This window comes from Protopterus annectens, chromosome 14.part0 (assembly GCF_019279795.1).
Source record: "Protopterus annectens isolate FY-2018-M chromosome 14.part0, PAN1.0, whole genome shotgun sequence".
Classification (NCBI taxonomy): domain Eukaryota; kingdom Metazoa; phylum Chordata; order Ceratodontiformes; family Protopteridae; genus Protopterus; species Protopterus annectens.
In genome coordinates, this window is record NC_056748.1 from 1,078,309,788 (window position 1) to 1,078,332,906 (window position 23,119).

At 36.5% G+C, this 23,119-nt stretch overlaps 1 protein-coding gene across 2 annotated transcripts in view; it reads left to right on the forward strand.

Moving 5' to 3' along the window:
• KNDC1 (kinase non-catalytic C-lobe domain containing 1) overlaps positions 1–23,119 on the forward strand; it is a 1,471,539-nt gene that overhangs the window by 1,013,581 nt on the left and 434,839 nt on the right. For both annotated transcript variants that reach the window (XM_044056877.1, XM_044056878.1), the window contains exon 18: positions 8,070–8,163. In XM_044056877.1, coding sequence (XP_043912812.1) covers positions 8,070–8,163 — 94 coding nt within the window. The remainder of the gene's footprint in view (positions 1–8,069; positions 8,164–23,119) is intronic.

Below are 23,119 nucleotides of genomic sequence, written 5' to 3' on the forward strand. Positions count from 1 at the left end.
AACTATGTACCCTCCTCTGGGAAATGGCATGCATCATCCCCTTCACAAACATTCTAATAAACCGCTAAATCCAAGAAAACTATGTACCCTCTTCTGGGAAATGGCATGCATCATCCCCTTCACAAACATTCTAATAAACTGCTAAATCCAAGAAAACTATGTACCCTCCTCTGGGAAAAGGCCTGTATCATTCCCCTTCACAAAGGAGGTAATAACAACATTCCCAATTTTCAGCCAATTGCTATCTTATCCCCTATCTCAAAAGTTCTAGAAAAGTGTATTCATATTCAACTTCTACCCTACCTTACAAACAACCACCTACTTACCCCCACACAACATGGTTTTAGACCTGGCCATAGTACCACAAAGCCTGGGATTCCATCTGTCTAGTGTCCTCCCTGCTTCTGGACTTATCCAAGGCCTTTGACACTATCTCCCATAACCTTCTCCTATCTAAACCTATCCCACTCTTCTGTCAAATGGTTTTCTAGTTACCTCTCCAACAGACAACAAGCTGTCAAGTGGAAAAAAAGCCACCTCCTCCTTCCTTAATACACCTACAGGCATACCCCAGGGTTCCATATTGGGTCCCCTACTGTTCAACATTTTCAAAAATGGCTTCCACCAAAACATTCCTAGTGCTAAACTGATAAAATATGCAGATGACTGTGATCATCTGCTCTGCCTCTTCCATTACAACCGAGTGACGCCTACAAGCATTTCTGCAGTTACCTCCTACTGCTCCTCTAGGCGTCAGATATTGCCTGTTCATATTTGCATTAATAATACCAAAATCATGCTACATACAAGGTGTCAGAATATTTTATCTTGAAGCACACATGATGGCAAACACAATTGTATTGATATCTGACCTCTGTCAATGAGTATTTGGTAGAACTGTATCCTGATAACATCATTTTTTAAGGCTCAAGCCGCACCCACTAGGAGTTAAAGGTACACACTCAGAGTTGTACTGGAGGGAATGAGTTAAAACTAACTCAGGATACTTTCTCTTATACTGAATGTTGGATGATAGACAATCACTCAATGCATCACAAACTAAAATTTATTTTCCCCTTCAGAAAGTACCATTATAGAGAAGAACTCATTCTCCATTACTAGTCAACACAATACCTCTCTCGAGGTAGCATCCCATGCAAAAAAAAAAGTCCTTTTTGATGAATAGTTAAAATTTGATACCCACCTACTAACCAATACTAACCAATATAAAGAAAACCCACCAGAAACTAGGCATGCTGTACCGCCATAACCGCTATATCACTCCCATTAGTAAACTTGTACTCTCTAGCACCTTCCTCATTCCTTCTCTCCTATATGGTGCCCCACAACTTGCCAACATTCAATCTTCTTTAAAAAGAAAGTATTCTCCTGTTATAACAACATTTCTAAGTTTGATACCAGCTATAAATCCTCCTCCCACCACTGCAAACATCCCAGCCATCTTACCTACATTAACTTACCCATGCTCATAACTTACATTCAACTTACTCATGCCCGTAGACTCATCTTTAATTCCTCCATATGCCCCTCTCTTGCCTCCTCCTTCAAAATGCACCTACCTAACAGACTTCTAAGATCCAATAACCAGAATTTGCTTGAACTGCACAAGCCTGCTCATCATCCAGGCAACCACCTGCTATCCTTTTCTCTAGCTCACCTCTGGAACTTCCTGCCATCTCTTAGTTGTACTACAGACAACCACTCTATCTTTAAGACCCTGCTTCATTCCCATCTCAGAATCCTCCAAGAATGTTCCTGCTCTCATCCCACATGACTCACCTCTTTTTCCCCCATTTCTCGCACTCCTTTACTTCTCTCTTCTGTTCATCACACTGAGCGTCTCTAACTACGACCATCTTCATTTCTCTCATTCACTCCCACTCTTGCTGTCTTGCTCTACTTTTTCTTATTGTCACACCCTTCTTTAGATTCAACAATTAACACCTCTTATCCCCATATCCTGCTTTAATGCTAAGATTTCATGTAAAGCTGTAATATCACCCCTGTGTTACTTCACACTGTAACAAATCTAGCAGGAATATGCACCAATGGATTTTTCTTATTTTAATTGACTTATTTATGTTTGTGTACACGCGCGTGCTTGTAATTTTACCTTACGCTTCTTAGTCTGTATTTTCACTGCAGTCGTGGATTTTCTGTCATGTTGTGTAAGACCATAATTCTTCAATAGTTTTACATAAATGTAATTGCATTGTCTTCATATGTTGTTCATGGAGCTTTTCTACCCAGGACTCCATTGAAAATGGGCTCTTGTATCCCGGTAAACAAACTGTAAAATAAATCATTTGTTCTTTATTATGGCTTAACTGCAAAGTGGTTTGGCATATTTCATGGTCACTATAAAGTAATCAGACAGAGTATAATGTATCTTGTACATTTTTAAGCACTCATTTATTCATGAATGTGGAATACTGTCAAATGCTTTGTATAGTCTATCCATGGCATACTTAGATTCTTCCCCTTTTTGCTGTTCTCCATTATGACTTTTAACAACAAATGATCCTTTGCTCCATATGAATTTATTTTGTTACTCTCTTGTTCTGTTGCCATGGTTGTGTTTTCTTCTAAATGACTGTAAACTTTGTCATCGTCAATTCCAGCATATAGTTATACATTTTCGGAAGGCAAGTTATTGGTGTATAGTTTTAAGGATAGCTTTTGGGTTTGGTGTTAAGTAGAAATACTGATTTTACCTGTTGTTACCCAGGCTGGTGTCTATTTGGGGTGCGCATATAAATAGGTCGTAGTCATGGCTAAATCTTCATGTAAAGATGTTAATATTTTTAATCAGAAGTTAGGTACTCTATCTGGGCCTGAGTTTTCCAATTAGGAGCTTGTCTCAACTTCAATCTATTTGACTGTTACTTCATCCTATTTCATATTCTGTGCCTTTGAACTTCTTATTTCTTTTATTTCGTCTATCCATTTACCATCTGTATGTTAAACAGGATCTTTATAGATATTTCTCCAAAATGTATATGTTTCTTCTTTTTTGGTGGTGTTTCAATTCTTTTTGCCTTGTTTCCCAATTCTCTATACAACTTTTTTGGATCATCAATAAATTGCTTATTTTATACTTTTCCTTTATATTTATCTACATAGCTTCTAAGTTTTTATGTCTGTATTAATATTTTTAGTTTATTATTTGCAATTGTGCATGATAGATCCTGATCTGTTCTGATACTGTGTATTGCTTTTATCACATGTATCTAAGTATTTTGTTGACCTGTTCTATACTCTTTAACAGTGATTCTCCTTGTCTTAATTGCTTTATAATTTTCTCTATTTGAGACTTCCATGAAGGCATTTTATTTCTCCCCTTCCCTTGTTTACTGCCCTGTGTATTTGTGGCAAGACTTTATCTGTTATTAATTTAGCTGCACGGTAATAAATCCTATTTACTTATGTTATATTGCATGGATCTCTATGATCAGTCCTAATTACTGTCTTCATTTGTTGTATCAAACTTCTAACTTTTTGGGTTTTATTGACTTTCTAGTCTATTTCTTTCATTGATCTTAATATGTCTGTCCATCTGTATTAAATCAAGTAACTCTTCTATTAGATCATTTTCTTCTAAATTGAGGGCATATTCTTTGTTCTCCATTTCCTGCGGACATTCAACAGAAAGTTCCAGAGCAGCATTCTGGCTTGCATTCCCATCAGTTTCATCCTGTGTCATCCATTGCTCTTTCATATGGGAACTCATGGCCTATCCATTCACAACATTGATTGTGTCAGAGTTGCCACGGTTTCCCATTCCTTCCCTTGTTGTGCAACTCCAACTGAAGTTTTGTACTGGTTTCCTATTAAACACTCCAAAGTATCTTCATATGTTAACTAATCAGATGTTTGACACTCAACTGGTTTCTCCTTAATTTGGGGATCCACTGCTTTATCCTAATGTGATGTTATCAGAGTTCATAGGTTCATAGTTTAGTACTAAGCTAACTGCCCTTGCGAGCCATTTTAAACTTAGCCAATTATCCCTTGTGAGACTCAAACCCTGCAACTTGTGTTTGTAAGGCAAATACCTTAGCCATTAAGCCACCCTCACAACCCCTTAGATATTCTATACCAAATCCTTCACTTCACTGGTAATCCATAACCTGCATTTCTATTTCTTTGACTTCTCCATTACTAGTCCTCTTTTCTTTTCCTATTTGTTTTCTTATATTTTGTTTTGTAAAACCGTCCATATCCAGATGTCCTTGCCTGTATTTCTCTTCAAATATCTTTGTTGCTGCTCTTTTTGTAGTGATTAGTTTTTTTCTTTTCCTTTGCATAAATATTACACCATATTAATCTCTTTTTCTTTCCCATGTCAATATTTCTTCTTCAGATGTCTCCTGCTGTTTCTCCTTACTTGGGGGACTCGTTGTTCCATCATGCTGTGATAAAACCTATGTTAGACTTTCTACACTAAATCCTTCACTTTGCAGGTATTCCATAACTTCAGCTTCTACTTTTTGACTTCTACATTATTAATCTTCTGTTCTATGTTCCCTCTTTATGATCTTAATTTTAAAAATTTTCAAGTAATCTCTGCGGTATCCCCAAAGTCTCAAAACAACCCACTAAAGTATAGTGGGTCCAAAAACAAAACTGTGTAAGAAACTTCTTTGTGTGGAAGATTTTCAGTCCATATATTTCTAGTTAATCACTGTATATTAATCAGATCAGACAATAATAGTAAAAATAGCAAACTTAAACTCGTCTTAAGTAAAAAAAAAAAAAAAAAAAAAAAAATATATATATATATGTAAGTTGTACAGAATTACTAAGTATTCAAAAGTAATCCAAGCAAGGCAGGCAGTCTGTTTCCAGTCAAAAAATCCTTTATTAAGTACACAGACAAGCGATCCAAGTAAAACAAAAATATAGTAATAATTTCCTCACAAGCTTATGTGTATATATATATATATATATATATATATATATATATATATATATATATGCATATAGTTGCCAACTGCTGGAGCCACGAATGTCGGAACCAATATTTTATTGAGAGCATACAAAAACAGCTAAAAACACATAAAAAATCCATTTTTAATGTTTAAAGGTTACTTTAAAACAGAAGGAAACATTTGTATTGTATGTCCTGCCATCTGCTGGTGAAAATGAAAATTGCATCTATTTATCTTACAAAATCCCTGCTTTCAATTTTAAAAGAGGCACAATAGAAATAAATTCATTTAAACCTGGGAAGTTTGTTGAATCAAGGGATATCTGCCACCATAGTTCCCTAGATTCTAATTTTTCTTCCCATAATCCACCCCTTAGGTCCTTTTTGGCCTGCTCTAAAACCATGAAGTGAAATTTAGCATCCTTTCAAACCAGGGTATGTTTATACAGAGCGTTGGTGTCCTTTCGTGTAGCTATTTCATATTTATGTTCATATATTCTCTTTTTCAACACCCTTTCAGTTTTTCCTACATAAAAAGCATTACATTCTGAACATAAACTAATGTATACTACCCCCTTGGTTTCACAATTATAGTGGTCTGTACTTTTAATCCATTTTTCTCTACTTTCCAAATAAACGTTTTCCTTATCCACTATATTGTTACAGTGTGCGCAACGTCCACATTTATAAGTGTTCTTCCTAACCTTCTTGTTCCTTGGAAGACCTTTGCTCTCCAACATGTTTTTAAATGATCGGGAATTTTTGTACACAACCTTAACATTTCTGTTTATTTTTTTCTGGTCCAAGTCAGTAAAATTAATAAATTTTGACCATTCTCTTTCAACAATTTTATTTGGAAAGTAGAGAAAAATGGATTAAAAGTACAGACCACTATAATTGTGAAGCCAAGGGGGTAGTATACATTAGTTTATGTTCAGAATGTAACGCTTTTTATTTAGGAAAAACCGAAAGGGTGTTGAAAAAGAGAATATATGAACATAAATATGAAATAGCTACATGAAAGGACACCAGCGCTCTGTATAAACATACCCTGGTTTGTAAGGATGCTAAATTTCACTTCATGGTTTTAGACCAGGTCAAAAAGGACCTAAGGGGTGGATTATGGGAAGAAAAATTTGAATCTAGGGAACTATGGTGGCAGATATCCCTTGATTCAACAAACTTCCCAGGTTTAAATGAATTTATTTCTATTGTGCCTCTTTTAAAATTGAAAGCAGGGATTTTGTAAGATAAATAGATGCAATTTTCATTTTCACCAGCAGATGGCAGGACATACAATACAAATGGTTCCTTCTTTTTTAAAGTAACTTTTAAACATTAAAAATGGATTTTTGATGTGTTTTTAGCGGTTTTTGTATGCTTTCAATAAAATATTGGTTCCGACATTCATGGCTCCAGCAGTTTTTGGCAACTTTGTATTTTCGTGGTTTTTAAGCCAAATAATCCCATTTCTAGTTTTGTGTATATATATATATATATATATATATATATATATATATATATATATATATATATATATATATATATATATATATATATACTTTTTATCAGGCAAGGGAGTGATTTATTGTGTTGTTAAACAAAGTGTTAGTGGTACACGTTAAATTCACATCCCTTCCCCCATCAGTGTAACATTTGAGCTGGTTCTGCCCTACTTGGTAGATGTCATAATAATAGAACCCTTATGTACTTAAAAATTTATAATAATGTGGTACCTCTTATTTAACCAGATTATTAAGTAGATTATTAAGTCTGTGATTTTATCCAGGACAATATACTACATGGCTGGAAATGTATCAACCTTAGTCCATTTAGCAATAAAAAAAATATATGTAAATATATACATATGCACTTTGCATGTAAAAAAAATCAATTGTAAAAATCACATTCTATTTTCATAACCTATTGTTAAAGATCGCTTTCACCCTTTTGGACTTCTTTAGGTCTGTGTAGTGTTAGTGTGTGTGTGTGTGTGTGTGTAGGAAGTATAATAGTAGAGTAAGAGAGGTGGGTAAGAATTGTGGGTAGGGTAGGGGAGTGAAATGAAACAGAGCGTTTGTCTGAAAGACTGTTTTGCAATTAATTGTTTTTACTTGAAGCATAATTCCTGTGCTAAACCTTGAGTTGTGAAACCATTCAGATACTGAAATTCACTAAGATTTACACAGTCTGTTCTAGAAGTGAGAATGTTCATTTACCACTGCACTTTGCTGATTGTATCATACCTGTCTGACACAGATAAAATACCATGAAATTTCAGAAGGATTAGTATATAGTTATCAATAGCCACATTTCAGAAGGTGCCAGAATGCAGATATGCACGAGGTCACTGCAAGGGCTTCCCTCCCTCTCTCTCTTTCTCTCTCTCTCTCTCTGAAGCAACAACCTCAGAATTGTTTATATTAGTACAGAGAGTAGGGCAAAGCCTCCTGCCTGGGGGCATGAGTGTTTGTAGCAGAGAGGGCAGCTTAGCACCTTTTCAACAGTAAATGATTTTTTTCACATTCTGCTGGAACTGTAAGTGTTCATTAATATATTTGTGTGGAATATGAAAATATGATCTTCATTCCTGTTTCATGCAACACCTCAAAAATAGCTTTCTCTTCTAAAATGTTTCTGCAGCTGTATAACCTGGTTCAGAATCAAGGCATCACTCTGTGTTGTAATAAAACTTAGAAAGGTGTAAAACTTTTGTTCAGTAGATGTCACAATGCACAAATATACACTGAAATAATTTCTATAGGCAGCAGTCACATATAAATACTTGTTTGCATTGTGTTTAAAAATGCAGTACATTTAGTAGAAAATAATAAAATACATTTATGTGGTAATTATTGCATTACTTGTGTTCTGACAGTGAATTATCATATTACCATTTATATCTGTCCAATTTGCTCTGTTTCTGATTGCACAGCATTAGTCTCAGTTAAACTTCTCTAAGAGTTGTGATTAACTTTTATTACAAAAAGAATGGGGGTGGTTTATCCTGAAATTGGTTAGTTTTCATTTGTGTACTACTGCAGTAAACAAATATCAATCAATAAATAAATATATAATGTATGGGAATTGACTATTCTGGTACTTTTACTTTTGGCAGGAAGTTGAACAACACTTGATGATGGAGGTAAAACATTACAAAAAAACACAAATATTCTATCAAAAGCTGTTACACAAGGAAAGAAAAAACAAAGGTAAGATAACAATATTCCTGCATTGTGGCACTTGTAAGACTAAGGGCAATGTTAACCACAATTGTAAGCTTTGATGGCGTATGCATGTCTTCCCTGCTGCCACATGGGTTTACTCTACGTGCTCTGGTTTCCTCCTAAATCCCAAAGACAATGTAGTAGGTGGATTGGACACAAACTGGCTGTAGGTGGAGCATGTGTGTGTGTGTGTGTGTGTGTGGTACAAATGAACTACTGCAACGGGGCTAACCACCCGGTGGTGTAAACCTTGGCTTGAGATGACTGTCACTACTGAAGTGGCACACCAATCCCATGTGCAAAAATGGGAAAACAGGTTGAGGATGAATATTTGGATAGATTATAATATTTAATAAAAATGCAGAGCTCTCCATGAAGCATTTATAATGCAAGCTTGAAGCATACTAATGTAAGTCAAATTATTCTTAAGATGTTCATGGGACCATGCAACAACTTATGGGTTTATTGAAAGTAAGTTGTGCATAAACTACTAAATGTTCTATATTATTACCTTTTGGAAAAAAGCTTAAAGTGCTTCTTAATTTCATCAAGGTAGTCAAATTATATTCTTGTTAATTGTCATTGTTTTTATATGTTGCTAGAGGACTTGCAGAATAAGAATTCCCTTGTACTTTGTGATGTCTCCAGTACATATGACAATAAAGCTGAATTGAATTACTTTTGAGGCATTTCAAATTCTTACATAAACTATGTTAAGGAATCTTACATCAAAGTGATCTACAACTGCCTACTGAAGTTCATCATAGTTGTATTATGCAACTGACTAACTAGGCAGAAAACATAAGTTTAAGATCAAAGTGTCCTAGTTCATTTTCTGTAATGAACTAGGTCATAGTGTTCTTGTTCATTAAAGAGACTGCCATTTTAACAGCATAATCTAAACCTGTAAAATAAAAGTTGAAAAGGTCATGTGTATAATTCTGGTTGCTTAAGTTAACACTGAGAAATTATAGCAACTGCCACTCCAGTGCCATAGAGGGATAAATCCCTGACTGTGACCCATGTTCAGTTAGCGTCTTGGGTGACTGACAGCAGCAGGGAGAGATGGGTGCACTCATCCAGGGAGAAGGGTGGAGTGTGGGTGTCTGTAGATGGCAATCCCTAATGGAGACCATGGGCATCACCAGACTAGGCATGTTCAGAGGAGACAGTGGGGCTGGCTGAGTTGTCCATGGATCCCTACATTGGAACCCCCTTAATGGCTCTACCACATTACCACAAGGGGATGGGAGGGAGGGATACAGGGTAGGCCAATAAATCCCCTCCCTGGAATGAAGCACAGACTTTCCAAGCCCCATTGCCTGTGATCCATGACTGGCCTCACTAGGTTACTGGAATAAATCCAGGGGGGGCATGGAAGAGCTCGTAGACCCAGCACAGATGGGGCATGAGGGTCAGGCTGGTAATGAAATAACAGCAGCTGGCCCTGCCACTCATATATGAGAACCTGTTTCATTTATCTAAATTGTCTTTATGCAGATTGTCCAGTATTTAATCTGTAGATTACTCCAGTATTTAATCTGTAGATTACTCCAGTATTTAATCTGTAGATTACTCCAGTATTTAATCTGTAGATTACTCCAGTATTTAATCTGTAGATTACTCCAGTATTTAATCTGTAGGTTACTCCAGTATTTAATTTATAGATTTCTCACTGAATCTTAACCAGCAGGAGGCTATTTAAGACCCTTCCTTCATGGCATCTTTGTTAGCTGGAAACTGTTTGCATCCTGGGTAGATTTCTGTTGGATCCTGCCTTGAAAACATACCTTTTATGACTTGCAGTACCTGCAAAATGATCCAAATTTGTAACAATTGATGCAAGTCATAAAATCTGAGTTTCATATAAAAAAATAGGTTGAGTGATATTTATTTGAGATTGCAGATTTTAAAAGAATCGCATTCTCTCCAAAACTGCTACTGTAATGGACAAAGAAACGGTTACATCTCTACAAACTAGCGTAATTAACCTAAGCCATCAGAGTGAAACATACTCGTCGTCTTGAGCTGATTCTAAAATGTATGGCATGGCTGGGTAGCACTGTGCTATTTTGTGACAATGAACAGAAAAAATGGAGAAGAGAGAGACCACAGCATAAAACCAACGATTTATTCAAATCCAAAAATTCAACAGATAAAAGTAAGCGCTTTCACATCCAACTGATGCTTCTTCAGACTTCATTCAAACAAAACATTCACTCCATTTAAATACATCATCAATTAGATGAAATAACCAATTTCTGATCTTAAAGGTAAAAATCCTTTAAAACATAATAAACATGCAATACATACATCTATAGAGACATAAATATAAAAAAATATATATACATCTTTTAAAAGTTACTTAAGCCTTCTAGCGGCAAGTAAAGGTTTTATAGAAGCCCGCTCATTAAGACCAGGGCATTTATTGGCCTGTAGCTTGACTATCCAATACAAGTAACATTTTTCTTGTCTCCTAACCTTAAGCCACATTCTACCCTACAAATAACTAAAAATTGAAAAGTATGCATTCTATTGGCCCTTATATGTTCAGCTAATGCACTTCTTTCGATGTCATCATTATGGATAGCCGAAAGCTGTTCCCTAACCCTGTCACAAAGTGACCTATTCATCCTAAAAGGTCATCTACCTACGTAAAATGATGAGCAGTCATTACAAACTGCTAAATATATCAGATCGCTAGTGGTGCTTGTGGCCTTAACTTTAAATTCATGTCTAATGCCAATAATAGGATGTATAAAAATGTAGTCCATGCTCATAGCTTTACATATACTGCACTTGCCACAAGATACTAAGTATGGTTGAACTACTAGCTTATCCTGCAGATGTTGTTGGTTTGTGTTGCACAACAATCTCTTTAGATTCTTTTTATTCTTAAACCACACTTTAAATATATCTCCCACAAACTCTTTAATTTATGCATCAGATTCCAAAATGAACCAATTCCGTTTCACATCCCTTACTACATCAATATTACTAGAGTAGTGAAGACTTAGAGTTCCTATTCAGATTATATTTACCTCTTTTATTATTATTGTTACCAGTCCTAGTTTCCAAGTTAATATCACTCGTATATGGTTTGGCTTTTGTACTTCTTAAATTTTTAACACATCCAAGGTTATAATCAATTTCTTTCAACTTATATTTATGTTCACCCAACTCACCCCTAAAGGTGTCCAGGTCATTCATAAAAGCCCTGTCATTAGTATTTAACCTGGATATCCTCATCCCTCGTCCCTTTATTATGTTTCTATACACTTGTGCAAGATGCATATGCTGCCTCGAGATAAGATGCTGTTTCTTACACATGTTTTTCTATATAAAGTGGTAGGAAAAAACCCATCATGATCTTTCATAATGGCAACATCTAAAAAATCTATCATTGTTTTAGAAGCCTTCAATGTGAATTTCAAAAAACTTGTGCTGCCATTCAAAAATTCTACAAATTACATCAACTGCATATATGATCCAGTCCAAATTAAGAAAAGGTCCTCTACAAAACGTTTATATAAATAAACATGTGACTTATAGATATCATTCATCAAAATTGCCTTCTCTTCCCTTTGTGCCAACACAATATTCACGTAACTGTTGGCACAGGGTGTACCCATCGCAACCCCTACCTGTTGCAGATAGTCTTTCCCTTTAAATAGCATCACATTATTCTCCGATATAATTTCAAGTAGCATACATATTAAATCAATTTGGATTGCACCATATACTATTATTCTACAAGTACACTTTTACTTCCTCAATGCCATAGATATGAGGTATAACTGTAAATAAAGAATTTACATCTAAAGTTACCAATCAGCTTTCCATCAACATACTCTGGTTATTTACGGTAACAGATGATAAATCACATAATTGTTTGCTATCTTTTAAAACCTGCTCAGACCGATCAACCACAGGCCTTAACCACTTCTCAACAAAAACTGATAATGGATGGGTAATCCACCCTCTACCAGACACAATCGGCCTTAGTGGGGGTTGCTGGGATTTTTATGCAGCTTGGGTTGGCCCTGAATTAAAGGTATAAGTGGATGTAAAATCAGAAAATATTCCAATAATTGTTTGGAAATGATGTGACTTAAAAAAGCAGTCATTCAGCGTGCTGAAAACGTGACTACAATTCAGATCGAGATCTGATAAAGTTACATTCTTATATGTTAATGCATCATTTAGTGTATCCTTCATTACCTTGTCATGATACATAGTATCCAGAATCACGATCCCCCTCCCTTATCAGCTGGTCTAATGCATATAGATTCATCATTCTGTAATGCTTGTAGAGCTTTAAACTGCAGGAGCAAACAGATCGGTTTACCCACCTATTTTTTTCTGGATATGGTATCACTGACTAGCTATGGTCATTGTAAAATGGGTCATAATTCTGACAGCAGCACTGGGTGATAAGGAAAGATGTGCAGTAATCTGCAGTGCTGTCTAGTTGCTTACTATATCCACCATCAGTGTAAAAAAATAACTGTGACTGTCTAGTGGGGAAAACTAACAACGGTATTGCATTTCAACTTGCTGCAAACAAACAGCAAAACTTGTCCACCCATATGCATATATGTATCCATACATACCCTCAGTACTTTTTTGTATCTTTTAAGTCCTACTGCTCTTCAATAAGCACTCCCCCCCCGCACACCCCCCCTCTTAATACAGCTCAGCTATCTTTTACTCAATCTTTTTCAACCCAATTCACATCAGATTATCTTTGCTTATTCTCACCTTATATATTTAGTTAGCAAGGGCTGTGAGGGGGCACAGGCCCCTACATGAAGGGTGCAGGGGGTCTTGCCCCCTGCATTAAAATACATTCAGTATTTTGAAATTTCAGTCTTTTGGGATTCAGTCTTGGTTTGTCAGTCTTCTGAAGTGGACCCACATGTACTTACACACACATGCTAAATATATATATATATAGTTAGCTTAATTTGAATCATATGTTTTACTTTGTATCAGTATTTTCCCTTTCAACTTATTTTGTCTCTATATATAATTTTGGAGCTTTCTTCCCAGGATCTATGTTTAAAAGGGGCTTTTTGTACCCAATCAAAATTAAATGGAACAAAGAAAAACAGCAATCCATCTGCTTATATATTTTAGTAAATGTACCAACATTTTTGATCATACCTCTCAACCTCTTAGTGCAAGAAATCTAAACACAGACTAAAATAATGGGGGGGGGGGGGCAAATGCCCTAAAATAGGGATAGATTTGAAATAGTGCTCTTATAAATTTAGAAAGTTGCTTGAATAACAGGAGTTGTGTTAACATGCATTTCCTGATGGATATTGAGTCTGAAGCTCAATGTATTTCATTTGGTGACTTCAGTCTTTAAGTGATTTACCAGTTTTTGATGTTTATTCATCTTTTTTCTGTAGGCAGTACATATTAAGTGAAACATAAGATAGCTTTGCTATCCTATACAAATCTGTTGAATAGGATAACTAGGAATGCTGTAGACAGCCACCCTCAACTTAAGTCAAATTATGAAGCATACTGAAAACTTCTGTTTAATAGTGGGATACTTTAATATGTCATTAAAGTATTGTTTTATATAAATTAGAAATGACACACATGAATAGGAGAGAATGAAACAAAGAAGGTCAGATATCTTATTGGCACCAAACACAGAGTTTTAAAATTTTCAACTGCAAACTAAGCACTGATATAGATTCACAGGTTAGTGCTAGGCTAACTGCCCCTGGGAGCCATTTTTTAAGCCTAGCCAATTATTCCTTGTGAGACTCAAACCCTGCACCTTGTGTTTGTAAGGCAAACATCTTAACCATTAGGCCACCCTCCCAACCCCCATTTAAACACTGCCCATTCATTTAATCATCTGTGCCAGGTAGTTGTACTGCGACCTTCCAATATGTCATTTATTGCTTGTTTTGTAGAATGTATGGCATTATCATCATAAGTTTTTGTCTAGACTATTTCTTTCCAGGACTCTGGATTGCTACTTTAACATACCCAGTTATAAAATGTAATAAAGCAATCAGTCAGACATTCAATCAATGAGTCTGTCAACTTGAGCCTGTGCCAGTGGTGAAGAAGGATGAAGTCCCAATTACAGCAGAGGTGACCCGAGTTTGACTGGCTGCTTGGATACATGATGATGCAGGCAGAGAGATCAGGCATGCACATGCTAGTGGGGAAGGAGACTTGCTCACACGAGTGCTCTGATGACAGGGCCTCAGCTGAAGGATGGAGGCCCATTGTGATGCTGAAAACTGATGATGGGAAGACATGAGAGTGGCTGCCCAAGCCAGTGATTTTAACCCTTGCAAGTGCAGATTGAGGGAGCATTCCTTGGCAGGCTAGAGGGCACAGGTTCTCCTCATAGTAGCAAAAGTGCTCAAATCACCATCAGGGCAAAGTTAGACCACAGAGACTAAAAAAAAATCATCTCATCTTTCCATCCCTGACTAAATATGCTGCCCAAGTGTTTGCAGTATTTGTTGCATCACTTTGACAGGTGCAGGGAGAAATCATACATTAATAGTTAACAAATTAAATGGTAGCAAACCTTGCTGAGATCTAATTGTCCTCCTATTTCCTTATCCTCACATGACGATTAGCATAACTGGCTGGAGGCATGTGTCACAATTCCATACCTAACTAAATGTAATTAAAAAAAAAATTAGCTTAGCTCTCCCTGCCAACTGCCCTATTCAAATTATGATCACCTTCTGGAGTGGACCTCTGCATACAGGACACAGGATATCACTGTACTTGCTTACCTGCTACCATCAAACTTCAAATGCTCACGTTTCATTTTCAGTAGGAGCACAGATGTTGTTTTCTGGAAAAAAAAAAGCCAATGGCAAGGACCTCTGACTGACCCATATTTGCACACAATTGCAAATTAGGACCAACGATAGAATCCCCCACTGACACTAATGTTCTACAGGAAGAGTTGACACACACATAACTTGTCAAAGACAGTGGATTAAATTAAATGTCAAGAAATGCATAATAGTATCATTCAGGAAGTAATCCATCCTTAATAAATATCATCTTGGCAGATGCCCCTCGGCCCAGTAGCCAGGGACTTGGGGACACACACAGGCAGTAATCTAGCATTTGATCATCATGTGTCTACAGAAGTGAGAAAATCATTGTGTTGTGCAACTTCTAAAGAAATGTTAAGCATCTAGGTCCTAGGAGTTCTTTGGTCCACTGTATTCGGCATTCATCAGACCTGTCATTGAGTACAGTGCCCCTTTGGTATGTACCTAGCCAGGCACATCCAACAATTGGAATGTGTGTAGAGACTCCTCACTAAAAGAATAAGGGCATAAATAACATGTCCAGTGCAAACCACCTCAAAACTGTATCCCTGTATTCTGTGTCTTACAGGCTTTTGAAGGGAAATCTATGTCTGGCATACAAGACAGTCTTGGAGCACATCCTGATGGACCACTTGTATATTCACAAAACAAACAGCTTAAATCTTGACTGTGCAATACAGGGTCCACATGCATGTGAAGCAGAGTTCCTCTCTAACCAATTTCTTATGTAACCTGGACAACTGGATGGGGAACAAGAAATTTCTCCCTGGTTTGGCACCTACGTCTCTAATGGACACAAGCAGCCTGTAAAGGGTTCATCTCTCAGGCCCCTGCTTCATCCTGGGATACACTGGCTAGTCTTAACAAGGCCCAAGTGATTGTTAGCCTAATATATACCAATGAGCCTATAGAGCACAGGATCATATTTGCAGTGTTTTTTTTCCACATTTTCAAATATCAGCTTGTTTTTAAATAATGCATTCATATACAATACTAAACTACATTTATAGCCGAGTGTCTTAGCTGCAGTTATACTACTGGAAGTAAGAATGTCATAGTAAGTTATGAATGAGCACAGTTATCTCTTGAGTCAAGGGAAATGTGTTCACATGAGTATGCTCATCCAGGCTACAGAGCATCAAATTTATTCCAAGTATGCTAATAAATACTGCATTAAATCAAAAAATGTCATGTTTATATCACACTCTCCATACAATTTTTTTTTCTGTTCCTTTTAAATGGCTGCAAGTGGAAGTGTGAGAGAGATCACCTCAAAATGCACAAACGCAAAGTGTGATTTAAAAGAGAATCTTTGAAGTACTCTTTTGAATGACTAACCTCCAGTAAACTCAGATGTCATTAGCTGTGGGCTTTGCCACCAAATATTTGTTATTTATGTATACTAACTTCGCGATCACTGTTCGAGTAAAAGGAATTTGTTGAGATACCACAATCTTGGACTTGGTGTATATTCAAACCTGTTGGTATTTTGTGTGTCAATGTTTTAGCATGTTGATATTCTGGCACTCACTTCTAAATGCCTCATCCTAAGATACAGTCTTCACAAGTATTCATTGTGTATCTTGTCTTCTCTCTCTCTTCACTTGAATTCTTGTCCATAACACTTTGCCTTCGCAGTCATATTTCTTATAAAATGTGTCTCCTCTTATTTGCTAGTGAAACACTTGATTTGCATATTTTGTCATATACTCCTTTGTATTTCCTGAAACATGACATTTTCTTTCATCACATGATGCCTCTAGATCCATGTATAATACTTCAAATAAAACCCAATTCATGCCTTATATCAGTTGAGAGTCGATTATCTGAACTAATTGGGGCCTAGGGTAGTTTGGATAATCAAACATATAATTGCAATCCTACCAGTATAACAAGCAAGACAGCGACTGTCTTACATGCTAATTAGGTCACTACTGATGTAGGCCACTGTACCTTACAGTTCTTCACATGTAATCATCCAGCAAACAGCACTCAAAGTTTTGGAGTGCGGAATTAAGCCAACATTTCCCTTTCCATATGTCACACTGACTACTCAAATAAAACTGCGTCAAACTAAATGGTACTTCAAATGAACACTCCAAACGTTACTTTTTAAATATTGTGTATCAATTAAACCAGAATGTGCAATGATGTTGAAGCATCACCCAATTTAGCTTTTGACATGGGGTGCCAGTTATCTTGTAAGCATCTGAAAAGACAGTGCACCAGGCAACCTTGGCAATTACTAACATACAGTCCCCTTTCCTTTTGTTATTGGTGGCCACATCAGTACAAGACCACATATGTCTCAATAACAAAAAGCTACTCTTCCACTGTGTTCTAGCTTTTCAATTTCTACTTTCCCTAAAAAGGTTCTTCTGAATGAAAGATACATCGTCTTGCAGTTTAAAAAATTCAATAAGCAGCTTCATGTAACTGAAGCTTGTCTGTATACTGATCGCTTGCCACTTGGCAAGAAGTTCCAGAAATGTGTTGCCGTAACTCGGCATACATTTGACTCAGACATCTCAGAATAAGCTGATGGTGAAGGCAGGTTTCCATATGGAAGCGCTGCCACTGTAAACGTTTAAAACAGTACACTGCATTTTCTACTGTTCTATAAATCTCTTCAAATCATAGACATCTCAGAATAAGCTGATGTTGAAGGCAGGTTTCCATATGGAAGCGCTGCCCCTGTAAACGTTTCAAACAGTACACTGCATTTTCTACTGTTCTATAAATCTCCACAAATCATAGACATCTCAGAATAAGCTGATGGTGAAGGCAGGTTTCCGTATGGAAGCGCTGCCGCTGTAAACATTTCAAACAGTGCACTGCATTTTCTACTGTTCTATAAATCTCTACAAATCATAGACATCTCAGAATAAGCTGATGGTGAAGGCAGGTTTCTGTATGGAAGCGCTGCCCCTGTAAACGTTTCAAACGGTACACTGCATTTTCTACTGCTCTATAAATCTCTACAAATCATAGACATCTCAGAATAAGCTGATGGTGAAGGCAGGTTTCCGTATGGAAGCGCTGCCGCTGTAAACGTTTCAAATGGTACACTGCATTTTCTACTGCTCTATAAATCTCTACAAATCATAGACATCTCAGAATAAGCTGATGAAGGCAGGTTTCCATATGGAAGCGCTGCCGCTGTAAACGTTTCAAACAGTACACTGCATTTTCTACTGCTCTATAAATCTCTACAAATCATAGACATCTCAGAATAAGCTGATGGTGAAGGCAGGTTTCCATATGGAAGTGCTGCCGCTGTAAACATTTCAAACAGTACACTGCATTTTCTACTGCTCTACAAATCATAGACATCTCAGAATAAGCTGATGGTGAAGGCAGGTTTCCATATGGAAGCGCTGCTGCTGTAAACGTTTCAAACAGTACACTGCATTTTCTACTGCTCTATAAATCTCTACAAATCCCACGTTAGTAGTTTCATTTTCTTCAGCTGCGAAAGTAGCTTCTGCATTTTCTAAATTATGGCATCGAAGGGGATTCGGATGTTAAGCCTGTTACTGCTCTTCCTTTAACCACTTCTGTTGTTAAATTAATAACGCATTCCATTAAGCTGCACTACATGTGGTGTGACTAATAAAACCACATAATCCTTCTGAATGAAAGACACACCACCATAGAGAGCCCAAAGCAAACATTACAATGTAGAAAGAAAACCAGGGCATACCACCATACGCAAACATAAAAACAAGTTAATCAGTACTTAAAACCAATAGAACAAAAACTTCATTCCAACTAAATACTTAAGTAAGGGCAAGCGCTTTTGGAATTCCAGCCTTCTTCAGATCCTAACAAACCGCTGAGTTTTCCAAGTTAAAAACACATTTCATCCAATCAATGTATTTGATCAAGTCGTTGTCCGGAAGAGATTCACATTTAATATATTCTGACTGGCCCATTTTTCTGTCCAATCAGATCACTATCTGTTGTTACTAATCCTCCATTCCTTTAAAAATGATTTAAGAAGTACATTCCGATTATGCCCCGTACGACAATGAACTCTCCAGTTCATAATCCACCTTGCTTCCCTAAAAAGGTGTTACAGCCCTACAAAAAAAAATGATTTTGTAAACCAGCTGCAGATACTTGGCAACAGCCTTGTTTACAATTCAGGGTATCTAAAAATGTACTGGATTATGTGCCCTAAACACTGCTAACAGCTTTGTTAAATTTATTACATTTTGGGGTTGTAACAACACCCAACATGGGCAGCTCCCAGAAGTGCAATGTTTACGTACAACCTTTCTTTCTGAGAGAAAAACAAAAGTGAATTTCTGTGCTCTCTACAACAGCTCATTTTTCACCTGATCACTCAGTTCACTCTCACAACTGTTTGGGTTGCAGGCCCTCCCCTCCTATGATACTAAGCTATAGACACACACACACACACACACACACACAGTAGACAGATGAAGTGGAAGCAGCAACATTAAAATCAATGAAGCAGACAGTGGAAGCCGCACCGAACATTAAATCCCGTGCTGTAGGGAAGATGTACATACAGAGACAACTCTTAAGAAGGCTGCATTCAGATAATTGACATTTCAGATAACTGACGTTTGGATAAAAGATGGTCTACTGTTATAATGATAACCATTTGAAATGTTGGAACCCACTACAGTGAGTCCTGAAACAGAGACTGAAGGGCAGAAAGATCGGACTTGTATATACTAAGCCCAGGATGCCATTCCTTGCAATATTCTCTTTCATAGATCTTATAGTTGGTATATATGCAAAAATATGTTTAAAGGAGAAGAGAGATTTTTAATTTGAAAGTTCTAATGTTAGGAATCCTTCTAAAATTTCCCTAAATCAAATCTTTGTACCAAAATATACAGTCTTACCCTTTGTTATGACAGCGCTCAAATATCTGTCTTTAAGTCCAGATTTCCAACTGTATTTGATCTCTCTGTCTCTCAAACAACCCACTACTGATCATATTTTGCAGTCCTCTTCAGAAAGTATTATTTATTCTACAATGTCAGAATGCATAGTTTAATAATATAGGCTCTATCAGTTATCACTGAGAAAAAATTACCCTGCTTCCCCTTGTATAGGTCAACACCATTCCTCATTCTCTGTCATTCTGTCTCCAGCTAATATTTATTCTGTCTTAGTTATTGTACTTAGTCACAGCTCACATAAACCTCCCTTCTAGTCTCCCGTGCAAAACCGAATTACAAGTCTTATTCAGATTTAAAGATCCCACATGCTTGTTCCTTTCGGTATATATGCTGATGCAGTAATAAAGTACAATAAGCCTAAGAAGAACTAATTTTCTAAATAAGATTGTATAATATGACGCGTGCATGTTTTATAGCAATATAATGTTGTTAGAATGTTTTAGTAAGTGTTACCATACTAAAGTTGTACACTCTAATTTCTCTGACCATGTTTCATTGCAGATATTTTGCAGGCCAAATGCTTCATTTTTTAAGCCAGACCATGTGCTGCCCTTTTGTTTATATGGCACTGCTTGGTCTGCTGGGGCTAATAGGGTGCGATAATTGCACAACATTATGTGTGTTTGAAAAGGATAAAGGGTGTTTTGCTCTGAATTTCATTCATTAAAATCTGAGGCATTTAAAATCCAAATCAGGCCAACAGCTCAGTAGAATAGTTGGTCTGTTCATAAAATAGACACTATTGTTTTGCTGGTTGCTCATTTCTTCAAAGCCATCAACAATTGTTAGAACTAATTCAACATTTGTTGCTTACATTTTAGTTTTTTTTTTTTTTTTTTTCTAACAGGAGTATGGTAATATGTGGAAAGAATAGGCCTCTTAATGTAGAATTAATCCTTGATTTTGTGGTGGGGGAGGTTTTCATTAGCTCATTTGTCAGAAGTTTTGAATGGCTGAATTAATTTTTTGTCCATGAAGTAAATATCCTCCCCATCAACATCCTGCAGATGTTTACATGATCTTGTATTGAGGAAAACCATTGTAACAATAGTTCAGTTACCAATAGCGTTTTCTTTTTATTTGAGCACATTTAACCTGATGAGGTTTTGTGGGACTATTAGTAGCATTTTTTATTTGAGCCGTGACAACATTCATTACTATTAGGTTTTGTTTGACTATTAGTAGCATTTTTTATTTGAGCCGTGACAACATTCATTACTATTAGGTTTTGTTTGACTATTAGTAGCATTTTTTATTTGAGCCGTGACAACATTCATTACTATTAGGTTTTGTTTGACTATTAGTAACATTTTTTTATTTGAGCCGTGATAATATTCATTACTATTAGGTTTTGACTATTAGTAGAATTTTTTATTTGAGCCGTGACAACATTCATTACTATTAGGTTTTGTTTGACTATTAGTGGCATTTTTTATTTGAGCCGTGACAACATTCATTACTATTAGGTTTTGTTTGACTATTAGTAGCATTTTTTATTTGAGCCGTGACAACATTCATTACTATTAGGTTTCGTATTAGTATCTGTTTTATTTGGTCAGTAAGAACATCCATCACTTTGTGGTTTTGCTGGACTATCAGTAGCATTTTTTTATTTGAGCACTGAGGATAATCATTGTGACTAGACCTACTTCTCCTGACGGTGCATCATTGTCATTAACGTCTATACTTTGGTGTGTAGTACAAACAGTCTCATGACACGTTATTTTATTTATTTATTTTATTTTACATTTGTTGACCGGGCTAGTCTAGCTGGAGAAAATTCCATTTTCAGTAGAGGCCCGGGGAGAAAAGCTCCACAAAAATAAGTACATAGAGGCAGAAAATAAAAATAATAGTTTACATGTTAATGAAAACAATAACAAAATGAACAGTTTAAGATTATTACTACAAGAGTTAATTACTATCATACATAGTTACAAGAAAATAAGGAGCTATATGTTTTAAAATTAAAGGCGCATGAATTAATTACTACCACTCACAGTTGTGGTCTAGGGAAAAAAGATATTAAATTATATACAGAGAATACAGAGATGCATGTCAGATATGGATACAAGGAAAGGAGGTAAAGAAAAGAGTGTAAAGGATAAGGGATAAGGGGGAAAAAAAGAAAAGGAGATTAGATTATGAAAACGGGATGAAGTTAGGACAGTAGTAGGCAAGGAAGCGAATTTGAAGACGGTGTGGGGGGAAGAAAAGAATGCCAAGTGTAGAGTAGAGTCAGAGAAGGAGAAGAGGTAGTTATAAGTAGAGTTGAAGTATTAGGAAGTTAATCAGGTTTACTACAGGAGCAGAGCCAGTGATTTTGGAAGTGGAGTTTAATATTTTGTTTGAAGAGAGGCAGTGATGTAATCTTTATATTGCTTGGTAATGAATTCCATTTTGAACCTACAGAATTGGTAAATAGGGAGTCACCAGCAGTGTTTGATTTTATGGAACTAGTCAATAGCTTACTAGCTGAACGGAGAGAGTTGAGATTATTATAGGGGATTATATGTTGAGAGAGTATAGGGGTATTATTTGGTTGGTACAGTATTTTGTGGGCAATGGTAAGTTGGTGGATTGCAAGATAGTTCTGATACTCTAGCCAGCCTAGTTGTTTCAAGTTAACACAGTGATGAGTTCTGTAGGTGTTACCTGTAGCGAAGCGGGCAATGTTGTTGTAGCAGGTTGTTAGTTTGTTTAGGTTGGTTTTCTTGAGGTTGGTGAAGATAGGTGAGGCATAAAGAAGAGTAGAAATAAGATGGGAGTGAGCAATCCTAGTTCTGTTAGATGGTGTAAGGAATGGTCTGATTCGATATAAGGATCCTATTTTTCTGTTGACTTGTTTTATGGAGTTGTTTATGTGTTGGTTGAAAGAGAGATTATTATCAATGGTAATACCTAACAATTTAGTGGTAGAGTCAGGTGAAATGAGAGTGGCACTGTTGGAGGAGATGGAGAAGTTTAAGGTGGAGGCCCTAGAAGTGGGTGTGAAAAGGAGCAGTTTAGTTTTTTTAGCATTTAATAGGAGGAATCGACTGGAGAACCATGTTCCTATGGTATTAAAGATTTTTTGAGTAAGAGAGAGAAGTTCTGGGGTGGAGGATGCGGAGCAGATGAGCGTAGAATCATCAGCATATTGAATGCAGGTTGCTTGAGGGATTATAG